Source organism: Rhinopithecus roxellana, chromosome 3 (genome assembly GCF_007565055.1).
Source record: "Rhinopithecus roxellana isolate Shanxi Qingling chromosome 3, ASM756505v1, whole genome shotgun sequence".
NCBI lineage: Eukaryota > Metazoa > Chordata > Mammalia > Primates > Cercopithecidae > Rhinopithecus > Rhinopithecus roxellana.
In genome coordinates this window covers 230,245-255,946 of record NC_044551.1, presented here as the reverse complement: position 1 = coordinate 255,946, position 25,702 = coordinate 230,245, and the positions used below count along the sequence as shown (strand labels likewise).

Below are 25,702 nucleotides of genomic sequence, written 5' to 3'. Positions count from 1 at the left end.
TTTAAAAATCAACCAGGACTATAGGAGAATCGAGTGGAACACAGACTGTAGCAATGAATCTAACTGTATTACACATGTATGACAGAAGCATACCAAGGTGGATTGTAAAGAAAGGAGTTGACCTAAATAGCCTTGTTTTAGATCAACAAGCCAAATACAAATAACCCCATTCAAAAGTGGGCAAAAGACATTAACAGACACTTCTCAAGAGAAGACAGACAAGTGGCCAAAAAGCATGAAAAAAAGCTCAACATCACTAATCGTTAGAGAGATAATGAGATTCTATCTCACACAAGTCAGAATGGCTACTATTAAAAAGTCCAAAAAGAATAGATGCTGGTAAGACTGCAGAGAAAAGGGAATGCTTATACACTGTGGATAGGAATGTAAATTAGTTCAACCACTGTGGAAAGCAGTTGGGAAATCTCCCGAAGAAATTAAAACAGAACTACCATTTGACCCAGCAATCCTATTGCCAGGTATATAATCAAAGGAAAACTAATTGCTCTACCAAAAAGATATACATGCACTTGTATGTTTATTGGAGCACTATTCACAAAGGAAATAAATGAAATCAACCTAGGTGTCCATCAACAGTAGAGTGAATAAAGAAAATGTAGTACATATACACCATGGAATACTACACAGCCATAAAAAAGAATGAAATCATGTCCATGGATGCAGCTGAAGGTCAATATCCTAAGCAAAGTAATGCAGGAACAGAAAATGAAATACTGCATGTCCCAAGTATAAGTGGGAGTTAAATATTGGAACACACATGAACACAAAGATGGGAACAACAGACACTGGGGACTATTAAGCGGGGAGACAGGGAAGGAGGTAAGGGCTGAAAAACTACCTATTGGCTACTATACTCAGTGTCTGGGTAGCGAGATCAATCGTGTCCCAAACTTCAGCATCATGCAATATACCCATGTGACAAACCTGCATATATAACCCCTGAACCTAAAATAAAAGTTGAAATTAAAAAAAAAAAAAAAAAAACTTTGACAGTAAGGCTAAGTGTTTTGACTGTAAGACAAAAAGAACCATACACAAACTCTTTATCTCGTTGGTAAATCTGTATTCTAAGAGAGGCACAGGTCTGCATTCTCTCACAAAGTACAGGTTAGCAACATAAAACTACAAGTATACTAGGCTTGAAAATACAGTAAATATATTGTAGATCATGATAGCCGAGTTTCTCACTGTCAGAGAAAAAGTCATAAGCAAAGAGTGAATACTAGAATGAACTTTGTGGTGTTAGACTGGAATCAAAAATATCAGTAATACCAGCCAGGATAGGATTACTCATCAACTTCTATTTTCCAGAGACACACATACCTTTTCATACTAGAAAGTACAAAAAACTTTTGCCATTAATATGTACTATGCTCATTTTGGGTTTTTTGTTTGTATTTAGCTTAATTAGAACAGAACTAATGAATTTCTTTGGTTAATGGAGAGAGATTCTTCCAAAACAATAAAAAATTCACGTAAGTTAAAAATGACTTTACAAATAAAAATAGAAATCTATGAGCTTGCCTCTGCATACTAGTCAGGGACAGTTAAATTAAATTGACCATATGGCTATATTCAAGAATACATATGATAATAATTCACATCTGCATATCTGGAAATTCCCCAATTTCTGCTCAGATTCAGTACTAAAAGACCATTTACAGGCCTGCTCTTTGGAAGTCCCCAGCCAGCCAACTCTATCAAGACTTTCTCCTATGTGGGACTGAGATAGGAATGCCATTTCCTGGACAGAGGCAGATATGAATCCCAATCTTTGGATGGCCAAACCACAGTCATCCACTTACTGCCAGCTACTGTCTCCTTCCACACTTTACATATGGACACCATCACTATTACCACAAAACAAACGTGAGTTCCAAATATTCCAAACTTCTGAGTTTGCCTCTCTGCTCTGGTCATAGGCAGCTATGAGGCCAGCCAGGAAGGGCCAGGACTTAGGGGACACTGATTCTAAAGTTCCACTCTAGCCAGCTGCTCGTGTAGGGTACAGCATGTGATGCTGTACTTTTGGGGGCAAGGTGGCAGTCACACAGTCCAAGGGGAGGACCTGGGGTCAGCGGGGAGGTCAGACTCAGATGGAACAGAAGACAGCAGATTTCAAGTGACCAGGCCAGGATCCCAATTCTAGCACTCTCAGCTCTGCAGAGCCTAAGCTGTACAGGGACAGGACTGCTAGTCTAGAAGAAGGTAGGGTACTCCTATTCACTGAAAAGCCCTGCAAGTTAAGGATTCAAGTCATACATTACTCATACACATCCTCAGATAATCATATTTGCTGATGCTGTGGCCATAGCAGGAAGGGAGGAAAGAAGAAAGGGGGCAGGAGGAGAGAGGGTACCTACCAAGGAAGTTGTTTGCTCCCCTGGCAGCATCTTGACTTCCCCTAAGTAATGACTTCTGGTCTTATTCAGGGCACACACTGGGATGTTTTCTCCCAGTTTGCTTAGTTGACCTAGAGCTTCCTTAAAAGTTGAGATTTATAAATATAACACTAAGTATCATTTTGTTTTATGTAAGCTTTATTCATTCAGTCAATAAGTATTTACTGAATGCCTACTCTGTGCCAGACACAGTATCCAGAAATCAACAGGAAAAACCAGAAGCAAAGTTTCTGCTCTCACAGAGCTCATATTCAAGTGAGAAAACAAACTAATTGTGATACATGAACTTCAATAGACTCTTTTTTTTCCAATGTTGTATGTTTCTCCATGGGATATTTAACACAGAGAAATCAAAATCATCGTCAATGTAGTTTTGTTTCTTGGGTTGTTGTTGTTGTTGTTTTTGCTTTGAGATGGAGTCTCACTCTGTCACCCAGGCTGGAGTGCAGTGGCGTGATCTCGGCTCACTGCAACCTCTGCCTCCCGGGTTCAAGCAATTCTCCTGTGTCTCTTGGTTTATTTTTAATGGGCTTCATTTGAATGGTCTATCTTAGAGGCTAAGGACAACAAACTAGATTTCATCTGCTTCCTGTCCAGTCTATTTCGGTTCCTTTGGCCAAGAAGGCTGCCTGAAGGAGTGTGGCCCAAGGGTGTGAAAATGCAAGCTCCTCCCCTGGCTCAGCTCCACTCAGAGCTTTGATGGCTGCTGGAACTTCTGCCCTTCTGGGTAAACAGTTTATTCCACCAGAGTTCAGTTAAGTGTACCAGCATAATAAGGCAGTAGTTGCTGAACACCACCACATGCTCAGCACTTCTGAAACCCGGGTCTAAGCAGACTGTAAACAGGGAGTCACTGATTTGCACTCACCTGCCCACCAGTAAGCCACTTCATTCACTGCCAGGGTCATTTATATCATTGGAGGTCAACATTTGAGATGATAACATGGTCTATAAAAATATATCCTTCAAACACCTAGAAGAGTCCAGGAAATCACAGTCTCTGAAAACTCTAGCCAGAGACTGGATTTCCCTTAACCCATAGCAAGTACTCTAAAATGAGGACTCCTTCGGCAGGCTGCCCTTATCCCCCAGCTCCCCTTCCCATCCCATCAAATCAAAAACCAAATCCACATGGCCAGCTCTTCTTTCAGAGGCATGCACACAATGGCCACCAGGTGGTCTTAATTTATGGAAAAACCAAAAAGGACAGTGCTAATCACAGTATGAATAGTCCAGTCAATAAGCATGTATTGAGTGCTCATTATGTGCCAGGTGCTGCTTGATGCTTACATCAAATGTCACGTAGTGAAAGCTGGAAAGAGAAAGACAGTAGGTGGAAGGTATAAAGTGGGCAGGCATCAACAGAGAAGGTGAGAGCGATGGATGAGTAAAGAAGGTTGAAACTGAGCCAGAACAGAGGAGGAAGAGTGTAACTCAAAGAGGTGGCAGTCAAGTGTGTATCTTTAAAGTGTTTTTAAGCCTGATTCAGTGGTTGAGTTGCTTCCCTGGGTTGCTTCTGTCCCCACGTGCCAAGGCTTTCAATAGATAAGAGCACCTCCACTTCTGTTTTAAATGCTTTATGCAGACAAAGCAATTCATGAGGTAAATTGCCACCTATAGAAAAGAGATCACAGGACACAAGTAGAAATATCATAGGTCTAAAATGTCTAAATACCTCAGTTCTCAAAATGTTAAATCTTTCAACACACACATGAAAGTGTTCCATCTACCTCTCCAAGTTGTGTACGTGAACCTCCTGTCCCCTTCTGGTCCTGCCTCTGTTAAAGATTGACAAATAGTAGTGCAGACATTACAACACACCAGGATAACATCCCAGTGAGCCAAAGTTACCTGGCTATTACGGGACTTCTGCTCAGATGTGATGATACCGTGGTGGCCGTCACAGCCAACCACAAATCCCAACCAAAGAGGTTTAACAACAGTATGATGAGGCAAAATGTGGCCTTTCTGGGCACACATTTTATGTTTTCCTGCCTTTATTTAAAAATATAATAGTAATGGGTGGGCGTGGTGGCTCATGCCTATAATCCCAGCAGTTTGGGAGGCTGAGGCAGGCGGATCACTTGAGGTCAGCAGTTTGAGACCAGCCTGGCCAACATGACAAAACCCCATTTCTACTAAAAATACAAAAATTAGCCAGGCGTGGTGGCACACACCTGTAATGCCAGCTACTCAGGAGGCTGAGGCAGGAGAATCGCTTCAATACAGGAGAAAGAGGTTGCACTGAGCCGAGATCGCTCCACTGCACTTCAGCCTGGGTAACAGAGTGAGACCCTGTCTCAAAAAATAAAATTAAATAAATAAATAAATAATAAAAATAATAATAATAATCCTCTGTGGGTTCACAGATGGGCTTCCTGCCTCTGCACTGGTCAAGTTTGCACTTAGAAGGCTATTTGGTATTTTCCATGTGGCAACCTCTGAAAATAAGAAGACTGAAGCAGTTACTTTCTAACAGGTAGATCATGTCCTTTAGTTATTTTAGAAAATTCACTGACCTACCCTGGGTGAATAAGTAAATTCCCCCAGGGCTGTTAACATCATGAGGCCAACACAGTAACATTCACTAGTCTATCTGGGGAGAAGCGCAGCTCTCCCAGCACCTTGTCTTAGTCAAAGCAGGAAAAGCCCTAAATGCCATTTCCCCATTCCCTCCCCATATTCCAACCCACATTAAGTGACTTGTATTTTTACAATTTTTTTTTTTTCAGACGGAGTCTCGCTCTGTCATCCAGGCTGAAGTGCAGCAGTGCGATCTCGGCTCACTGCAATCTCCGCCTCCTGGGTTCAAGAGGTTCTCCTGCCTCTTCCTCCTGAATAGCTGGGACTACAGGTACACATCACATTTTGTATTTTTTAGTAGAGACGGGGTTTCACCATATTGGCCAGGCTGGTCTCAAAACTCCTGACCTTATGATCTGCCCACCTCAGCCTCCCAAAGTGCTAGATTACAGGCATCAGCCACTGTGCCTAGCCACAAATTATCTTCTATACCAACCAAGATGACTGGTAAAAAAGAGTGGAGTTTATACTTCTATATAAAGATAAACAAAACTCATAACACACACACACACAATGTTGGGAAAGGATAAGTAGAGATTTTTAAAGCCTTTCAAATAATTGAATTAAAAAGAGAGAGGAAAACAGGCAAAGTCTATAACCTTCCCTCCTGGCCTCCCTGAAGGTAGCAGGTGACCACAATAGACTTTTATTTTAGTTAAATACTCCTGTGAGCTACCTGACCTCCTCTTCCTCGGAACTCGAGTCTGGCCAGGCCTAGGGCCTGAGATCTACCTGAGTGCTATCCTGTTCCCATGGGAAACTCCTAAAAGGAGCCAGATTCTACCCTATTTTTTCATACCTCCTAAGAGCTTGCCTTCTAGGAATCAAAGTAAAGAATCAATACATTGAGAATCAGAGAACCCCAATCACCTGAAAAAAAAATCTAGATTTGGATTTGCAAGGTATTATAGAAATTATTGTTGTCTTCAGTACCATTCAGGCAATTTGACTAAGTGCTATCAATTTAACCATGGAATACAGAGTTGCATAAACTGACTGACTGAGCTTTCCCTACTATATTGTCTGTTTGCCAACTGACATTAAAATAGAGATAACCTCCATTCTCTGAACTTCCACTCTCTGAACTCTGGCTTCCCAATTGGATTCAGGTAACTTTTTAGATTAATCTATTATTATCTGATCTATCACTTTTCCTACCCAAACAGATTTAGATATTCTTTGCTATCTAAATTCACCATATAAACTCTTGCTATCTCAACTCAGGATCCAAACACATTCAGATGTCAGGGAATGCCTATAATTTTAGTGATGCATAAATCAACGTTAATCTCACCCTGAGGGGGGATGAAGATTGGTTGCAACTTGAAAGGCTGGAAGGACCCTAATCAGAAATCCCTACTCCCAAGGGGACTACATAATCATTTCAAGTATCTTTATCAAAATCTATACCATACCACGTTATACCCATCAGGATGGCTATTATTTAAAAGAATAGAAAATAAAGTGTTGGCAAAAATGGGGAGAAAATAGAACACTTGTGCACTGTTGATGAAAATGTAAAATGGTGCAGTTGCTGTGGGAAAGTTTGGCGGTTCCCCAAAAAGCTAATACAGAATTACCATATGACCCAGCAATTCTACTTCTAGGTATATACCTAAAAAATTGAAAGCAGGGACTCAAACCGATACTTGTACATCAATGTTCCTAGAGTAATGAAATTCACAGAGGCAAAGAGTAGAATGACAGTTGCGGGGGGCTTTGGCAAAAGGAAGGATGAGGAGTTATCACCCAGAGGATACAGAGTTTCAGTTGGAGAAGACGTAAAAGTTCTACAGATGCTAGTCATTAATAGCCGCACAACAATGTGAACGTATTCAATGCCACCAAAATTATACACTTAAAAATTGATTAAATAAATTATATGTTATGATATTTTACCAGAATTTCTAAAAAGAAAGACGATCTATACCAGAGACCATAACGAGATATCACTATACACCTATCAGAATAACTAGAATAAAAAATAGTGGTAATGCCAAATACTCACAAGGATGCAAAGAAATTGGCTCTCTCGTATGATGCTGGTGGGAATGTAAAAATGATGCAGCCATCCTGGAAAATTGTTTGTCAGTTCCTTTAAAAACTAAACATACACTTACTATACGACCCAGCAATCACACTCCTGGACGTTTATCCCAAGAACATCCACGTTTGAAACGTTATGAAAATTATATCCACACAAAAACCTATACGCAATTGTCCATAGCAGTTTTATTCATAATAGCCAAAACCTGGAAACAACCTGGAATGGTTAAACAAAGTGGAATGGTTAAACAAACTGGAAAAACCTGGAATGGTTAAACAAACCGGACACCCATATCATGGAATACAACTCATCAACAAAAAAGAATGAGCCCTCCATACATGCAACAACTGGCTGCTTCTTAAAGGCATTATGCTGAGTGATTAAAAAGGCAGTCCCAAAAGATCGTAAGCTGTATTACTTCATATACATATATATATAAAACATTATTGAAATGACAAAATTATAGAGATCAAGAACAGATTAATGGTTGTCAGGAGTTAGGAATGGTGGGGGGAGGGGAGAGTGGGCATATGTATGCACCATAGTTTATCTACTCATCGATGAAAGCTGAAGAGACTGGCAATTCTGAACCATCAAAAATGCTTCAAAAATTATTCTGCATTCACATTTTTAACTAACGACCACATGCAATTTAATGGCTAATAGCCCCTTGCCGTCATCCCAACTTCCACCAAGAGCACAATGGCGGTCACCAATAGAAATCTCACTGACAACATGTCAGGTATCATCTTATATGGCTTATTTTTTTCCCCTGTTTTGCCTGGGGGAAAGCTCCCTTTTGAGTTCAGTCAGAGGTTTTAATACAATATCATCTATTTTCACATTTTTTTTTTTTTTTTTTTTTTTTTTTTTTTTTTTTTGAGACGGAGTCTCGCTCTGTCGCCCAGGCTGGAGTGCAGTGGCCGGATCTCAGCTCACTGCAAGCTCCGCCTCCCGGGTTTACGCCATTCTCTCGCCTCAGCCTCCCGAGTAGCTGGGACTACAGGCGCCCGCCATCTCGCCCGGCTAATTTTTTGTATTTTTTTAGTAGAGACGGGGTTTCACCGTGTTAGCCAGGATGGTCTCGATCTCCTGACCTCGTGATCCGCCCGTCTCGGCCTCCCAAAGTGCTGGGATTACAGGCTTGAGCCACCGCGCCCGGCCTATTTTCACATTTAATCCTCTGCCATCTATGCATAAATATCTTTAAAATTCAAAAACACAATGACAGGTGTTCCCACTTCAAAACAAACCTAGTATTTAAAAATCTGATTTCAAACATACAATTTAGTGTATTTACCAAAAGTATTCTCCACTGGGTTTTATTAAAGAGGACACTGTACTGCTAAAACAGGATTTTATATATAGGTAACTTTTCTAAAATACCTTCATTAATAAATTCCTAATGAAGAATTCAGTAAAGATATAAAGAACAATAAAAGTCACAATTCAAAATAAAAACAGAACTGCATTATTATGAAAGCTAATCTTGGACTTCCCACTGAAAAAGTTATTTAACTCATTTTGTTCCACTAGCCCTTGGGATAGTCTTGTATCAACTCATAGGAGGTGTTTTCAATTTCTTACCAAAATATACACTATTCCTTTCACACAACATTTTATGATGACTTTACTTTTTTAATTTTTTTCAGACCTCTCAGGGATGAATTTAATTTTTAATCAATACATTGTAATTATACATATTTATAGGGGACACTTTGATATTTTGATATGTACGTATTGTACAATGATCCAATCAAGGTACTTCATGTATTCAATCACCTCTTGCACTTATCATATCTTTATGGTAAGAATATTCAAAGGCTTCTCCTCCAGCTCTCTTGTAATATACGATACTTTACTGTTAACCATAGTCACCCTACGGTGCAACAGAACACCTGTGCAATAGAACACCTGAACTTATTCCTCCTCTATAATTGCAACTTTGTACCCACTGACCAACCTATCCCCATCTTCTCCTCTCTCTTAAGACTTTAAATGGAAAAAATCTGTGATTCCTGCTAGACTCACAAATTTTTTTAATTTTTTTCCCTCTTTATTTAAAAACTGATCATACAATTTGGGATCATAGTAAAAAATTCAAACAGTAGAAGAGTGTGTATGTAGAAGGCATTCCCCACCGCACTCCAGGAGTTCGGGTATCATTCTAGAAGTGTTCTGTCAATACATAAGTATCTTTGATTTAAAAACACACACACATGGGTTCTCATAGTCTCCTATAACTTGTGTTTTTAAAAAACCACCACCTTTCATAGATATCTTTCCACTTCAGCACATTCAGACTTCCATCATTCTTTTCAAAGATCAGATAATTGATTTAACCGTCTAAAGATGGACATTGTATTGATCCCAGTATTGTATATGTAACTTTCTTTACATATTGGAACACTGAATGGGAGTGGGTGAGTCCTAGGAAACATTCTCTCCTAAAAGCTTACATTTTTCATTGGCTAGAAGTGATCAAAATAGATTCTACTGATGAGAATAGACTTTTGAAAGCAGTATGGTCAGGTTGGCAGGTGAGGCTCACAAATTTTTTAAATCTAATTTATGAGTGGTCAAGTACATTTAAATAGATAAATACTTTAATGATGCAAATTTATTAGATAATCTGCTGAAAATGAATACTTCAATAATCACTTTTTCTGTAGTTTCATGGTTGTCTGTTCTCAAAGGGATACAAGAAGCTACATTTCCTCTTCCTACACAGTCACTTTCAATAACCACAACCATATTCTAAATGATAGTTATATCAGATGCTTTAATGTATTGTTTCAGTAACCCAGATTTTCAAATTCCCTCCCATCAGCACACCTGCTGCTCAGCCCTTTCCACACCCAGATTGCCCACAAAGAGAGTTCTCCCGTATATGTTACTCCACAGCCTGGTCATTTCTAATTCCAAGGTGGCACAAAAGTCTTTGGCAACTTTATAAAAGGCAACCATAAGTCTTTGACATGGTGTATACCTGCAACTCTTCCTAAATTGTTTAGAGTTTTCCCCTAAATCAATCTCTCTTTCCTCTCTCTCCCCTCCCTCTCTCTCTCTCTCTCTCTCTCCCCCCCCCCCCCACCCCACCCGATTCCCCTTATTATTGATCTGCACAAAAGAAGGAAGGGCTGAAGACAAATCCCTGGGGAAACATGGAACCTTGCTAGCCATGCACCTCAAAAGATTCCCACATCAGGGCCACCTTTCATGACCATAACTTCATGGTTATTCAGAAATTGCACTCCCCACCCTGCCACACACACACACACACACACACACACAGCCCTAGGGGAGAAACTAGGGCAGCCTCTTCTGCCCCCCAATAATTCCACCATCTGTAAGCAAAGCTTGATGTTCTTCTCTACACTCAGAAGAAAAGGGTGCGCAAAATTAAGTATAAGTACATGGAGAACACAAGGACCATCATATAATGTGGTGATGCGGGTAGAGGCTGAAGACGTGGGTTCCAATGCAAGCACTGCCCTCACCAGAGGTGTGATGGCTCCAGCCTCCTCTCCCAGGCTCACAGCAACCCTCCCCTCCAGTCAGCTGCTGCCAACCCGTGCAGGCGCCCTCTCTCAGACCATGCCCTCTCCTTGGACCACCCTTCACCTGCCTGTGACCCAGCTAATTCCAGTCTCTATTGTGAACTCAGCTCCTACACAGGCTCTGCAGTCCATTCGCCTCTCCTGTGGCTTCAGGAGCATTCTCAGCATGTTTTTATCCAACCATTTATCACAATTATCACACATAATCACTTTCTGTAATGATACCATTGCCTCCCCAGTAGTGAATTCTCAAGGTCAGGGCAGCCAGTTTCCTCCATCTTTGAAAAAAAAACCCCAGAAACCAGAGGCCGATTTTCCATACCACACTAATGAAGCTTCAAGGCTCCCAAAGACCTCTTTCAACATTTAGGGAAGACCTTAGCAACATGGTCATACAGTCATTTCCTTCTAATCTGCAAAGCAAGAGACATTTCAAAATAGATCAAATTTGACTTGTACAAATCAGGGGTGGTCACCAGATTTCCATCAGAGGAAAGCAACAATAACAACATAGAATGTCACAAGATTTGCTTGTAATCTGGTGTTTATCCAAAGTGTTCTTGGTGGATGATGTTACAGAAAAATTAAAAGTATTCTATGCAGAATGGAAGGGGTGGGGTATTTTAACTACAATTTGTTAAGTTGGCTTTCTCTTTCCATTCAATTTCCCCTCAGACACCCTCCCCTTCCTGTTGGGTGGCACTGGAATGTCTGAGGGCATTTTCAGGCTCTGGATAAGAGGAATCTGAATTGGAAATGTGACGTTTGTGGAATTTGCCAGCTTTTTAAAATTTGTAATTTATTGTTGTAAATGAATATTCCCGTTAAATCTAATGTTGTTTTTATAATTGTATTCCTTTTCTGAAAGGGAATCCTTCCAATGGCATCATCTTCAGGCCTCACAAAACCTGCATCTGCCCCTACCTGTATTTCACTTCGTATTTGAAACTTAAAATCTGCCATGTGAATTAATGCATGCACAAACGCACGTGGGGCAAGTCACTTAACATCACCAAGTTCATCTCCACTGCCAAACAATGTGTGGTTCTAATGAAAGAGCTAATGTGTGAAAACATTTGGTAGGGCACCATGAGATGCTCTGATCAAGTAAGGTAGTAACTTCGTGGTTGCTATGGTTTGAATGTCCCCTCCAGAAACTCATGTTGAAATTTAATCCCCAATGTGGTTGTATTGAGAGATAGATAGGGCCTTTAAGAGGTGACTGGATGATGAGGGCAGAGACCTCATGAATGGGTCAATCTATTCATGGATTAATGGGTTATTATGGGAGGGGGATTGGTGGCTCTATAAGAAGAGGGAGAGAGACCTGAGCTATCATGTGGGCACACTCAGCCCCTCAGATGCGATGCCCTCTGCCATCTCGGGACTCTTCAGAGAGTTCCTATCAGCAAGGCAGCTCTCATACACATGCCCCCTCAACTTTGGACTTACCAGCTTCTAGTTCTGTAAGATATAAATGTTGTTTCTTATAAATTACCCAGTTCCAGGTATTGTTATAAGTAATGGAAAACAGACTAATATAATGGTTGTTCAAAGATGCAGATTATAGTAACTATAAGTGCTGGGAAATACTAATAAAGAATGCTAAAGAAGGGGGTAAAAAAAGAGTTCATGTGACATTGTTCACAGATAATCTTTTCTGAGTTAGGAGATTCTTCAGGAACTTCCTGTCTGATAAAGTAAGCTTTTCACTCCCTACAGTTTCAACACAACTTCCTGTTAAGTTCTAGTTCTCAGCTGCCAGGAATTGTCTACCCGGAAAAGACTTCCTTAATTTTTTTATTGCACAATGTTTACATATGCCATATAGTACCTTAAAAATGTTAAGTTTCAAACTCTGAGACATGTTCCCCAAACATCCACATTTACTGAAGATTATGATGACAGCCCCCACCTGCTGGACCATCTCTCTATGTCTTCATGCAGCTGGAATACAAAAACTCAAATGACAGTCCCAGTCCCTAAATAGTGATGGTCACATAGCTGCTGGGAAAACTCACAGTACAGAAATAAGCAAACAACAGAATTAAAGAGTGCTCCAGGAGGAGCCTCAACCACTGTTTATTGAATGGCACTAAATTAGAACTGTGTATTAATTCAACAAATATTTATTATGTAACACATGCCAAGCACTAAACTAGTGTTGGAAAATCAGTGGACGAAAACAATAGTCCACTAGAAGATTATGCCATTGGAAGGATTCCTTTTCAGAAAAGGAATAAAATTATAAAAACAAAATTAGATTGAAAATGAATATTCATTTATAAAAATAAATTACAAATTTTAATTGAATGTTTGAGTCTCTGCTGTATTGGTGCTTACAATAGAAGGGATGCTAAACAAAACAATAACAACAATACTCTCTCAAAATAGAAAATGTCCAGAGGACTACATTAAGGATGTGACATTTGAGCTGAAATCTGCAAAGTGAGTAAGAATTTAATTATACAAAGGAGAAGGAAGCAAGAGTAGGCCAGGTGAAGACAACAGCACATACAAAGGTCCTGGCCAGGAAGACGCATGGCATTCACGAAGAAATGAGAGCAGAAGGGTATGGCTGGAGCTTATGGTGTAAAAGGTTTCTGCAATCCTACATGTGATCCCAAATCATCTTTATTTATCAACCATTTTGTCGATGGGACCCTCCCCCTAATGACCACAGCCATTGCCTGGAATGCTCCTATAAAGAGTCAAAGAGTAAGCTTGCCTCCCCTCAACGATTCTCCAGAAACTCAATCCACAAACGTTCACTGAAAGCCTATAGTGCACTGGGCACTGGACTAGGTATTGCAGTGCAATGAAGGGTAACAATCTACGTTCAGGAGATGACACACAGCCAGATGTATAGCTGTCCAAGGTCATAACCAACATACAATATTGCATCCCATTCCAACCTTAGGGGCACTGCTGGATATGGAACAAAAATAGCTTGGGCAATGTCCTAGAAATAAGAGAATGAGGAAAGTTCACTAGGGTAGAGAGAGGACTTGTCAGATTAGAACAGATAAATGATATGGTTGCGAGTTGAGACATGAATGCAGGGAAATAATACTAGAAAGGCATGATAAAGTCTTCACCAATTCCGAGAAAATGGCAACTCTGAAGACGCCAGGGGCAATTATCCAAAGGTGAATTAGAACAATGGCTGAGGAGAGGGGACAGCCATGGCCATCAGCAGGTCTTGATGACTGATCAAGACAGAGGACAAAGGATGGAGGAATTACAAAAATTCAGCTTAAAGCAGGACACCTGGGAGAGTGGTGGGATGGTAACAGAAATCAGGAAGTTGGAAAGAGGAGCTGCTTAGAGGAAAACTTGGACAACTGTTTAAAAATATAACAGTCTGAACTTAAAGTCAAATCCTGGCTAATTGAGTGATAATAGCAAACAGGCCAGCTGGAAATGGAAGATGAGACCTGGGTAGAGGTCAAGATGAGAGGGCCCGCACGTGGGAGTCTTCCAGAAGGAGTGATGGTCTAAATAACAAGAATAGATGAGCTTGCAAGAAAAAGAGGGGAAAGAAGAGGGCCCTGGGGAACACCCACACAACAGAGGAGAAGAAAGCACAATAGACAAAGAGATAACTTGAAAAAGAACCAGCAGAGTTCACGAACACCAAAAGTACACTTTTTAAACATAAATCATGCAACTGCCCCTTAATCTATGGGCGTGACCCGGCCCCTCCCACCTCTCTGACCTGTCTCCTCTCATCTCCCCTCCCTCACAAATGCAAGGGCCATGTTGGCCTTTTGTTGGCCTTCAAATACAAAAAGTTCATTTCCACTCCAGGGCTTTTGTGCTTTCTGATCCCTCTACTAGACTGCTCTCCAGGAGATCCCAGAGAGACTAATGACACACACACACCATTCTCTGCCATGTCATAGCCTTGTATTGTCCTAACCCATACCGCCATCTGAAATTCTTATTTGTTTACCTACTTATTTTCTGTCTCTCACTCCCAAGTGCGTTCTGGGAGAGCAGGGACGTGGGACCTTGTTTCTCACTCTCTGCTCTTACAGTGTATGGCACTAAATGGGGACTTGAGAAAATAAACACCTTAGATTAAGCAAGAGTAAACTTAGTAACCTGCATAAGATCCGTTTCGATAAAAACAGCAGCATCAAGATATGGAGAGGTAAAGTAGGCAAGAGCTAGAGACACTTATTTAAAACATGCATACCCTCCTCAGGCGTAAGCAGGAGGAACTGTTAAGAAGGTAGTATAGCTAAATCACACCTTCTATAAGGGCTGCCTTTCTAGAATACGGAAATAAAACATTTTACCTGGATCACATGTTATGTCTTTTACTGAGGCTTCTCCCAGAGAAAACTCTGACCCATTTCCATCATGCCTAAAATCATTGCTTAGATGGTAAAACATTTTAAAAACTCAAATAGAACAAAAATATCGGCTACTTCAAGTTCTTTATTAAAAATACAGGCTGCACATTACCCAAATTGTGGGAGCTGTCACTGAAATACAGGAAGTGAGGCAGCATCAGACTTTAAGAACACTTGGCACTTATTTACCCGCAGACCTGAAACCCACACCCACCAAGAAATTTCTTCAAAGCTGGGTGCTAGACTGACTCTTCCTGTGGTCTTCTGTAGTTGTATATTCGCCTTTGGGCCTTTCCCCAGAAGCTTATCATCTCAGTTGTGACAGTAGGAGGGGGCACCATAAAGTGGCACTGTATTGAGAGAAGAGGGAACTGTTTCTTTCGAAACGAGAAATGGGATGAAGCTAATGGAGGATTTGTAAAATGTTTCTAAGTCAAAGGTTTTGCTAAAGTCTGAAAAGTGGCTTTTTCCCCCTCTGCTCCTGCCAGAACTACCAAGCAGTCTCCTGCAGCAGCTAAGGAGCTTCAGACTTCCCAGGAATTGACATCTCGTGGCTGCTGGCCAGGCTGGGTAAAACAGTTACCACAGTCCTCTTTGCTCTATGGCTAGAACATGCTGCTTTGGAATTTGTTTGCCCCCTCAGAAGGAAAACAGGAGAAATGGCAAAGAGATAAAAGCAGGGCCATTCAGAGAGGGTAGGAAAAGGTCAAGTTAAGTTGGTAGAAAACAAAAACCACCAAAGAGAACCAACTTCAGGGAGCATAGATTAACCGACGATGGCAGAAACACCCTAGCAGGTGGCAATTCTCTGAGATGCACATGCTCTTGTGTTTTAAGTCAAGACACAAGTAAAGTTAATATAATTTGCTTTAAAAAATGTGTACAAAGTAAATACATGATCTAGAAGTTGAATTCAGGCAAAAGCCCCGCCTGATTCCATTGGCTAAGCCAGACTTAGCTGTATTAACCTACTTTAAAAGACACCCTTACCTACCACCCTCTGACACCTGAGTTAATGAAAATTTCTATTATTTTGAGCTGGGAGGAACTGAATGGAGCAAATGACCATCAATTAATAGGTCTGGCTTCTTGGGAGCAAATGAGCTTTAGAAGGTCAGGGCTTGCCTAGACATAGTTACCAGCAGCATCCTCTCATGAGATCAAAGAGAGACCCTTTAATTTAAGGTCCAGGAAGGAGCAACATTCTTCATGTCAGAAAGCTCAAAGGCAGCTGCAGGGCAGGAAAGGATAAAATGGTGCCCTTGAGTACTTGGTCAATGAAGAAATGGAGATGTGGCAGAGCAGTGGGGGAGGTCGTTACCAGTGAAGGTGGGAAAACCCCAGGCTTATTGTGGGATCTGCCACTAACAAACTTTCCGAGCAAAAAAATTATTCTTATGACTTCTAATAGAGCATTTTAAAATCCAGAGTGTCAAACCAGCGGAGTTAACTTAGTCGAGCCAGTCAATCTCCCTCTTGGAGACTAATCTCCTCATCAGCAAAGTGAGGGTGCCCAGGCAACGGTCCCCAAGATGCCCTCACAGACTATATTTTGAGTTGATGGGCATGAGGCCAGTCATAGGTAGCGCACTGGGGGATGCAGAGCCACCAAGAGAGAAGGGCAGTGTCAAGAGGACAGGATTTCCCTCCACAGGAACCAAAAGCCACAGGGAATCTGCAGGGTTCCAGAAGAAGGCCCCTGCTGGGTGACCCCATAACAAAGCCACCAAGTCACTTACCACCTCAATAGGAAGCTGCTTCCCTGGGCTGGGGAAGAGTCCATCCAGACAACTTGGACCCTGTGCTCCGGCCCTCTCTCCAGAAGGCTGGGACCAAGGGGAGTATGCTCCACCAAGTATTCAAGGAAGCTACACCAACATCCAGAAATCAGAAAAGGCTGAATAGGAGAGAGTTTCACCCCACTACCTCTAGACATCAGATTACACCTTCAACACACACGATGAGCCCAGCAGCAACCAACATTCTTGGGACCAAACACAGCAGGAGACAGTGACCCAGAATAAAAGAATAATATAAACATAAAATGCTAAGGGAATAGCGAAGCATCTTAGATCCAGCTGGAAACAAGCTACTGAAGCAAAAACTCCACTGCCCAAATGGTTATACAATTTGCAGCCTCCGGAGAAAAAAGTGATCACACTCTTCTCAGTTGCTATGATTAACGCGTCTGCACAGCATGTCAGAAGGGTGGAAGAGAGCAAGAGCCCACACACAGTCTCACACATGCACCCTCTGCAGATGTTAAAAAATCTCCATGGGGCCGGGTGCGGTGGCTCAAACCTGTAATCCCAGCACTTTGGGAAGCTGAGACGGGTGGATCACGAGGTTAGGAGATTGAGACCATCCTGGCTAACACGGTGAAACCTCGTCTCTACTAAAAAAAAATACAAAAAAAAAAAACTAGCCGGGCGTGGCGGCGGGCACCTGTAGTCCCAGCTACTCGGGAGGCTGAGGCGGGAGAATGGCGTAAACCCGGGAGGCGGAGCGTGGAGTGAGCTGAGATCCGGCCACTGCGCTACAGCCTGGGCGACAGAGCGAGACTCCGTCTCAAAAAAAAAAAACTCCATGGATTAGATGCTCGTATTAGTCAGAATTTGAGAAATGGGAGAAATGAAGGGACCATGGCAAAAAAGGGAGGATTAAAGCAAGCAAGGAGATTTCTTCCTTCTCACCCTTTACCAACTTAATCAACATACAAAATTTAACATCCCTCCTTTCTTTGCACAATGAAAATGAGAACATAATCCCCAGTTACATAATTATCAGTTATTAAAGAAAGACATTAAATATTTCTGAAAGTTGCTTAACAAAATGTCAACTATTAGATCTCATTTGCAAAGTAATCCACTAAAATTTAAAATATGTATGCCCTTCATCCAGCAATTCTACTCTTAGAAATCTATCCCACAGAGATGAAAGTATCAGCGCATAAGGACATATGCACAGGATGTCTGGTGAATAATTGTTCCTGATTGCCAAAAACTGAAACAAAGTGAATGGCTATCAATAGGGAATGAGCTTGGCCCATACCTATTCATTAATTAGAGTAAGTTTGAGCTATGTTTGATGGCTCATAGGAGTTTCTACGAAGTATCAATGAGTTAGAAAAGATACAGAAGTCCACCTAATATGATCGTTCTAATAAACGATCTAATAAAGCTTATATATGTATATACAATATACAATATAATAAAGCTTGCACATATATATATATATATATATGAAAACAGAAAAACATGAAAATGTTTGCACTAAGTCCATGGTTCTCAAACTTCAGCACATAGCAGAATCACTTGAAAGTTTTATTAAAACACAGATTGCTAGGCCCCATCCACAGAGTGTCTGATTCAGTAGGGCCAGCGTGAGGTCTGAAAATGTGCATTTCTGGCAAGTTCCTAGGGATGCTGATGCTGCTGAGAACCACTGCAGGCAGTGACTCTAAGGGTTAGCTCAGAGTACAGGAAGGGGAAGTATAAAACGAGGGTGAGGGGAAATGGGGTCCTGTCCATTATAATAAAAACAGCATTTCCATATAATTCCTTATGAAATACCGTGTGTGTGTGCGTGCGTGCGTGTGTGTGTGTATACATTTGCCAAACAAATTTTAGTGTTTACCAAAATACTAATAAAGTTCTCTCAAAAGAAGAATTTCGCCAGGCACAGTGGCTCATGCCTGTAATTCCAGCACTTTAGGAGTACAAGGTGGGTGGATTGCTTGAGCCCAGAAGTTTGAGACCAGCCTGGGCAACATGGCAAGACCCCATCTCTACAAAAAATACAAAAATTAGCCAGGTGTGGTGGCACATGCCTCTAGTCCCAGCTACTCTGGGGACTGAGGCAGGAGGATTGCTTGAACCCAGGAGGTGGAGGCTGTAGTGAGCCAAGATCCCACTACACTCCCCAGCCTGGGTGACACAGCGAGAACTTGTCTCAAAAAAAAAAAAAAAAAAAGGTAGAACTTCAAATGATCTTCACTTTCTTTTTAATAATTTTACTTACTATTATAGTCTTTATAATAAGTGTTATTTAATCATTTTAAATGAAGCCATTTTAATTGAGGAAAAATGGAAAAATCTTTGGAACCAACAGTTTCTCAAGCAAGACTTTTCTGTTTTATTCACGGCACTAAACTGATATTTTGGAAAGACTAGCATTAATTATACTTTACAAACAGTTTTTGTTTTTCTTGAGCTAGGGTATTACTCTGTCACCCAGGCTGGAGTGCAGTGGTATGATTATAGCTCAGTGCAGCCTTGAACTCCTTGGCTTAAGTGATCCTCCCACCTCAGCCTCCCAAGTAGTTGAGACTATAGGCTTGAGCCACCACACCTGTTTGTAAAGACAGAGACAGCCTGTTGACCAGGCTGATCTTGGGAGGACTAAGTAGCCTCTCAACGTGCTGAAATTACAGGTGTATGCCACCACACCCAGCCAATTATACTTTATACAAAAATAAAATATAATTAATATTTTTAAAAAGGAGCTCTTGGATAAATAAGTAGAATGCGTATTTGTTTTATAACTCTCCTTGATTTACAAATTTAGAGAAAACTCAATATAAAAAGTAATCAAAAAGCACTCATTAGCAAAAATACAAATTGGCCTGTAAATGCAAAATCTCTTCCTCACTCAGAATTTAATTAAATGCCCAGTAAGCAAAATCTCTCCTCGTAAGCTGTCCTTGCATTGTTTCCTATCTCTTTTTACATGTAAACTGGGAAAAAGAAGACTAAGAGCAATAATCTAAAATTATCTACTTTCTCATGGCAATGTGAAATTTAAAAATAAAAACAAAATAGAAATATCTTTATAATTTCCAGTACAGAACTTTTAAGCTCCCAAGTGGGGTCAACCGAAGAATTTTAAGCCAGAAACATAAACACCTTAGGTTGATTCCATTGATTCTAATTTACAGTTTTCCAGGTTTTTGCACTTCTCATTAGTTTCACCACCACAACTCTTTTTCTAGCTTAAAATATACCTCCTAATACTATTGTACCATTCAGCCTAAAAACTAAGCCTAGACTTCAAAACAGACTGTAGGCCTCTGCATTTTATTTGTTTTTTTGTTTGTTTGTTTGTTTTGGTTCATTTTGTTTTTTTTTTTTTTTTTTCTCCTTGGAATAAACAGGCTAGACTTCTAGTGCTGCTCCTTCAGTTTCCTTTCAAGCACAAACGCAGGAAGCTGCTTAGAGACTAAAAATTGGATTTGTCATGCTCATATATATCCCTAAGTTCCGCAAAGTGATATTATAAAGCTCTTGTCTGCCAGTCTTGCTAACTCCTGCTTCTTCTCTGATCTTAGTACAGTGCTTCTCTTTTTCTGCAACTGCAACTCAAGGAACTGCCATGGATTCTTTTAAAAATTAGACTAAAGCTGGCCATGGTGGCATGTGCCTGTAGTCCCAGCTACTGGGGAGGCTAAGGCAGGAGGCTTGCTAGGGCCCAGGTGGTCGAGGGTGCAGTGAGCTAAGATCGTGCCAGTGCACTCCAGCCTGGTCAACAGTGAGGCCCCATCTCAAAATAAATTTTAAAAAATAAATAAATAAAATAAAATTTTAACTGAATCTGTGGCTGAGTTCAGGAATATCACTATATCTCCCAGAAGAAGATAGAGTCTCCTTCCTAAAAACGAGCAAACAGAAATGAACCAAAAAAAAATTCTACAGCACAAGAGACAGAGCCAAAGACTGCACCTCCTTCTGAAACAGATTCCTGAAAGGTATACAAAAATAATAATAATAATTCTTGCATTGTGCTCATAATAAAACGTAAAAGATTATCTCTATAAAACTATGTGAGCATAAAATGGCCAAGATTTGACAATGCTACATAAAAACTAAAAGTGATGGAATCAAAAATTGTGCTGGCAAGCAAGGAAAAAAACAACTTGACGCTACTGAAAACTTAAGTGGAAAACAAAGATAAAAACATTCTTGGCTGGGCGCAGTGGCTCATGCCTGTAATCCCAGCAGTTTGGGAGGCCGAGGTGGGTGGATCACAAGGTCAAGAGATTGAGGTCATCCTGGCTAACATGGTGAAACCCTGTCTCTACTAAAAATACAAAAAATTAGCCAGGAGTGGTGGTGGGCCCCTGTAGTCCCAGCCACTCAGGAGGCTGAGGCAGGAGAATCACCTGAACCCGAGAGGCTGAGGTTGCAGTGAGCCAAGATCGCGCCACTGCACTCCAGCCTGGAGACAGAGCAAGACTCCACCTCAAAAATAATTCTTCCAGAATGCAACCCTCCTTTCTCCCCAAAAAGAAAAAAAACAATCCAATCTTTGGATATTAGTTGTTCTATCTAGAAGGGGAAAACAATAGTGGAAGAAACAATCTTTAAAAAGAAAAATTGAAAGTGTTCTTTGTCAATCCAAGCAAAATGCATGGTGAATTTAAGAAAGTATTTACATCTGTAGATTTTCTATAGGTATAAACATGTCTATCATCTTCATGAAAGATTCTCTATAGTGACCTGACAAATAGAGACAAAGAAGCATTTTAGCCATAAAAATGTTACAAGAATTCCATCAAAACAGGTTATAAGCAAAGAAATAAAAAATCACCTATAAGACCCATCTGAATGAGGTGCCCTTTTTCGAGGTGGGTAGAAATTAGGGAATAATTTCAATCAATTCTTTTCCTTCCTGATTATTGTTCTACTTATGTAATCTCATTATCCTTTAGGTAAATCTTATTAATTTATATATTTTTTAAAGTCTGTTGTAATTAGATTTTTCTAGGGCATTAACATACAATTATGCATAGTGTTATTTTATAATTTTAATACAGCCTCCCAATATGTAATGGACTCTTCACAATTTCCAATGGAGAGGGTACCTTTATTATACACTTGCCAGAGTTATTTTAATTTGTTTTTCCAAAAGAAATAGTCAAAATAACTAAGTAGGATTACTAGAAGTACATACATTAAAGTCTCCAAAATTAAGAGATCCAATAAATCACAATCAAATGAGAAAACACAGTATCAACTAAATAAATGTCAAAAGGACCCTTGCTAAAATTCAACACAGATACAGATAAAACTCTGGAAAAATCTGTATCAAAATGTCAACAGAGCTTATCATTCATCATGGGATTAAACATGAGGTTTTAATTTTTTCTTTTTGCTGTGTCTCTTTCTAATGTCTTACAATAAATATATATAAATAAAAAATATTAAGGGTTTATGAACCAAAATATAGTAAACTAAGAGAACTAGAAGTGAATTTTTATCAAACCTCTGAAGATAGAAGGGCAGAGAGCAGTTTCTTCCCCAAAATACAGAAACAAATTGTAGGAGAGTTTTGAGTCTGCTCTGTCTGCACATTACTCATTTGGTAGATTTTGGTTTAAGACTTGTTTTCATTATAGCATATCTCTACTGACCTCTTACTGGATGAGGCCAGGGGGCTAGATTGGCTTAAGTCAGTTTGCAATAATATTGACCAAAAATGTTAAATTAAATACAAAAAAAGGTATACACTCTACCATATGTAGTAAGAGTCAGTTATGTTAAATATATTTCATATATTTTATCTAAGATATCATTATTTATGACATACATTTAATATTCTACTAGAAAAGAAAAATTTCCAATTAGGATATAATTTTTAATTACCTAGAATTTTATATTTATCAAAAGATCTTTTCTAAATTAATCTATATGTAGATTTTTATCATGTAACATGCTGTTATTTCCATGTCTTGGCCAGGCGTGGTGGCTCACCCCTGTAATCCCAGCACTTTGGGAGGCTGAGGCAGGTGGATCACGAGGTCAAGAGATCGAGACCATCCTGGCCAACATGCTGAAACCCCATCTCTACTGAAAATACAAAAATTAGCCATGCGTGATGGCACACACCTGTAGTCCCAGCTATTCGGGAGGCTGAGGCAGGAGAATTGCTTGAATCTGGGAGGCAGACGTTGCAGTGAACTGAGATCGCGCCACTGCACTCCAGCCTGCCAATAGAGTGAGACTCTATCCCAGAAAAAGAAAAAAAAATTCCATGTCTTTCTAGTTACATAGTAACTTTGCCTTATAATGCTAGATCATGGTGAAGTCATTTTGAAAGCAATTAATTTATGTAGTACCAGCAAAGTATATAAACTAAAATGACAAAAATATGAAACCCTGTGACCAAGGTAACACACGTGTAGGTAATGACATCTGCCAGGAAGCATAGTGAATGTAAGAGCATCTCAATTTTAGAGATGTTAAAATGAGAGAAAAAAAAATTACCCCTTAAAATTTATAAAATATATCAATATTTTAATATAATAACATTATCCATAGGGGGTGAGATTATGACATTTTCTTAACACTTTGCTGTCCTTTTCATTTTACCCTAATCAGCATTTTTTTTAATAACTAGAAAAACTTGTTTCTGTTTTTATTTGGTTCATTTAAATCTCTTCTCTTCTTGGGCAATGTGTATTAGTTTTTCCCCAAATCTGGTCACAATCTAGTAACTCTATGTTCAAAACAGCTACATGAGGAGGTTGGTCAGCTACAAGGCTTCTATCATGATTAGGCTTGTGGATGTATCTGTTTTGAGGTAGGGAAGGAGGGTGGAATGAGTAAGGAATAGGAAGACACACACAGAAAAAACAGTAAGATTTGGGAGGTCAGGCGCGGTGGCTCAAGCCTGTAATCCCAGCACTTTGGGAGGCCGAGACGGGTGGATCACGAGGTCAGGAGATCAAGACCATCCTGGCTAACATGGTGAAACCCCGTCTCTATTAAAAAATACAAAAAACTAGCCGGGCGAGGTGGCGGGCGCCTGCAGCCCCAGCTACTCGGGAGGCTGAGGCAGGAGAATGGCGTAAACCCGGGAGGCGGAGCTTGTAGTGAGCTGAGATCCGGCCACTGCACTCCAGCCTGGGCCACACAGCGAGACTCCGTCTCAAAAAAAAAAAAAAGATTTGGGAGTACTTTACAATTTAGCCTCAGATCAGCCTTTTTTTTTTTTTTTTTTTTTTTTTTACCTTTAATCATGGCTGGGCCAAACCCTGCTGTCTACAGGCACATTTTATGGCCTGAAAATCACAACCTAGAGAGAGTACTAGAGATCACTGGGCAACCCAAGGGGCAACTTTTCTACTATTCTGGAATCAATTTGGTTCATGACTCTGTCTTCCTCCAGAGAAGTATGTGTGGTGTGTTGAAGGGAGTGAGGGTGAGTGAGTAGGAACTTGGCTGGGTAGTGAAGTGTAGGAAGTGGATGAATCTATTCTCATCAGTTGAGGATTCTGATTAAATTTGTTCCAATTCTGGCAAGGTATGGTGGCTCACACCTGTAATCCCAACACTTTGGGAGGCTGAGTCATTCGGATCACGAGGTCAGGAGATCAAGGCCGTCTTGGCCAACATGGTGAAATCCTATCTCTACTAAAATACAAAAAATTAGCTGGGTGTGGTGGTGCGTGCCTGTAATCCCAGCTACTTAGGAGGCTGAGGCAGGGGAATCACTTGAACCTGGGAGGCAGAGGTTGCAGTGAGCCGAGATCCCACCATTGCACTCCAGCCTGGCGACAGAGCAAGACTCTGTCTCAAAACAAAACAAAACCATTTCAATTCCTTGAAATTTTGCTCTAAACCCTGGTTTCCTCACACATTCAGGCTCACCTGCCCAGGTCTGCCCCACACCAACACAGTTCCTTTCCAACAAACGAAGTTTTGTTTGAAATCAGAAGGAAGGAGGAGAGATGAAGCCATCTGCCATTTTCTGTGTGAGGAAACAATCTGTTCACTTCCCTGTTAACCCGAGGAGTTGTTCTCAGAATGGCATCCTCCTGGGCCTAGACGGCACATTTAACTACAAATCTCATTGGGCATTCCTGTCCCCCAGTGCCAACTCCCACTTCTGTTTATGTCCCAGCACTTTTTGTTTGAATTCTTATTTCATACTTTTAGCTGACACAATTATCATGAAACCTTCCCCTCAAAAAGACACACAGAGAAGTTACTGACTATTATCAGGATATTATCATAAAAAAATATGTTCACACACCACTTATATGAGTGAACTGAGTGTTTCTGAGTCCAGAAATTACAGTTAAAAAAAATACTGAGGGAAATATAAAAACCAGACTTCAAAATCGGAGCCAACCAGTTTTAAAAGGCTCCATGCAAATACTTGAACTAGACAGTAACGCTCAGTGTGTTGTTTTTAAAAAGCCTTAACTCAATAGCAAGAAAAACATTTCTCCCCACTTCAGTCACATGGTTTGGAGTTAAGAAACGGCCCCTTGGACCTGAAGCCCAGTGCTTAGCAACTTACGTAAAGAGGTGCTTCGCTGCAGCTCAACTCCATGGCTTTCGCATCTGCAATGAAAATAGTAAACAAGAGCAGTTATTGCAGGAGGCCCCATAGAACCGACCAGCTGAGCTCTCCCTGTCCTGCCCTGCAGTTATCAACATTGTGGAGGGAGGAGCAAACTCATTAGATAGGAAAACTGCAGAGACAAAATATAAAAGAATAAAGGACTAACATGCTATCTAAATAAAATATCCTCTCGAGAACACAATATGATGGCCTCTCAAAAAATTACACGTAGAATTACCATATGACTTAGCAATTCTACTTCCAGGTATATACCCAAAGAATTGAAAGCAGGGACTCAAACAGAAATTTTTATACCTATGTTCATAGCAGCATTATTCACAATAGCCAAAAGATAGGAAAAAACCCAAATGTCCACTGACA

The 25,702-nt window shown here is 40.5% G+C and overlaps 1 protein-coding gene across 2 annotated transcripts in view; it reads right to left on the bottom strand.

Moving 5' to 3' along the window:
- ARHGEF28 (Rho guanine nucleotide exchange factor 28) overlaps positions 1-25,314 on the bottom strand; it is a 260,867-nt gene extending 235,553 nt beyond the window's left edge. For both annotated transcript variants that reach the window (XM_030927941.1, XM_030927942.1), the window contains exon 1: positions 25,277-25,314. In XM_030927941.1, coding sequence (XP_030783801.1) covers positions 25,277-25,309 — 33 coding nt within the window. In that variant the 5' untranslated portion in view covers positions 25,310-25,314. The remainder of the gene's footprint in view (positions 1-25,276) is intronic.
- Positions 25,315-25,702: the final 388 nt, after the last annotated feature.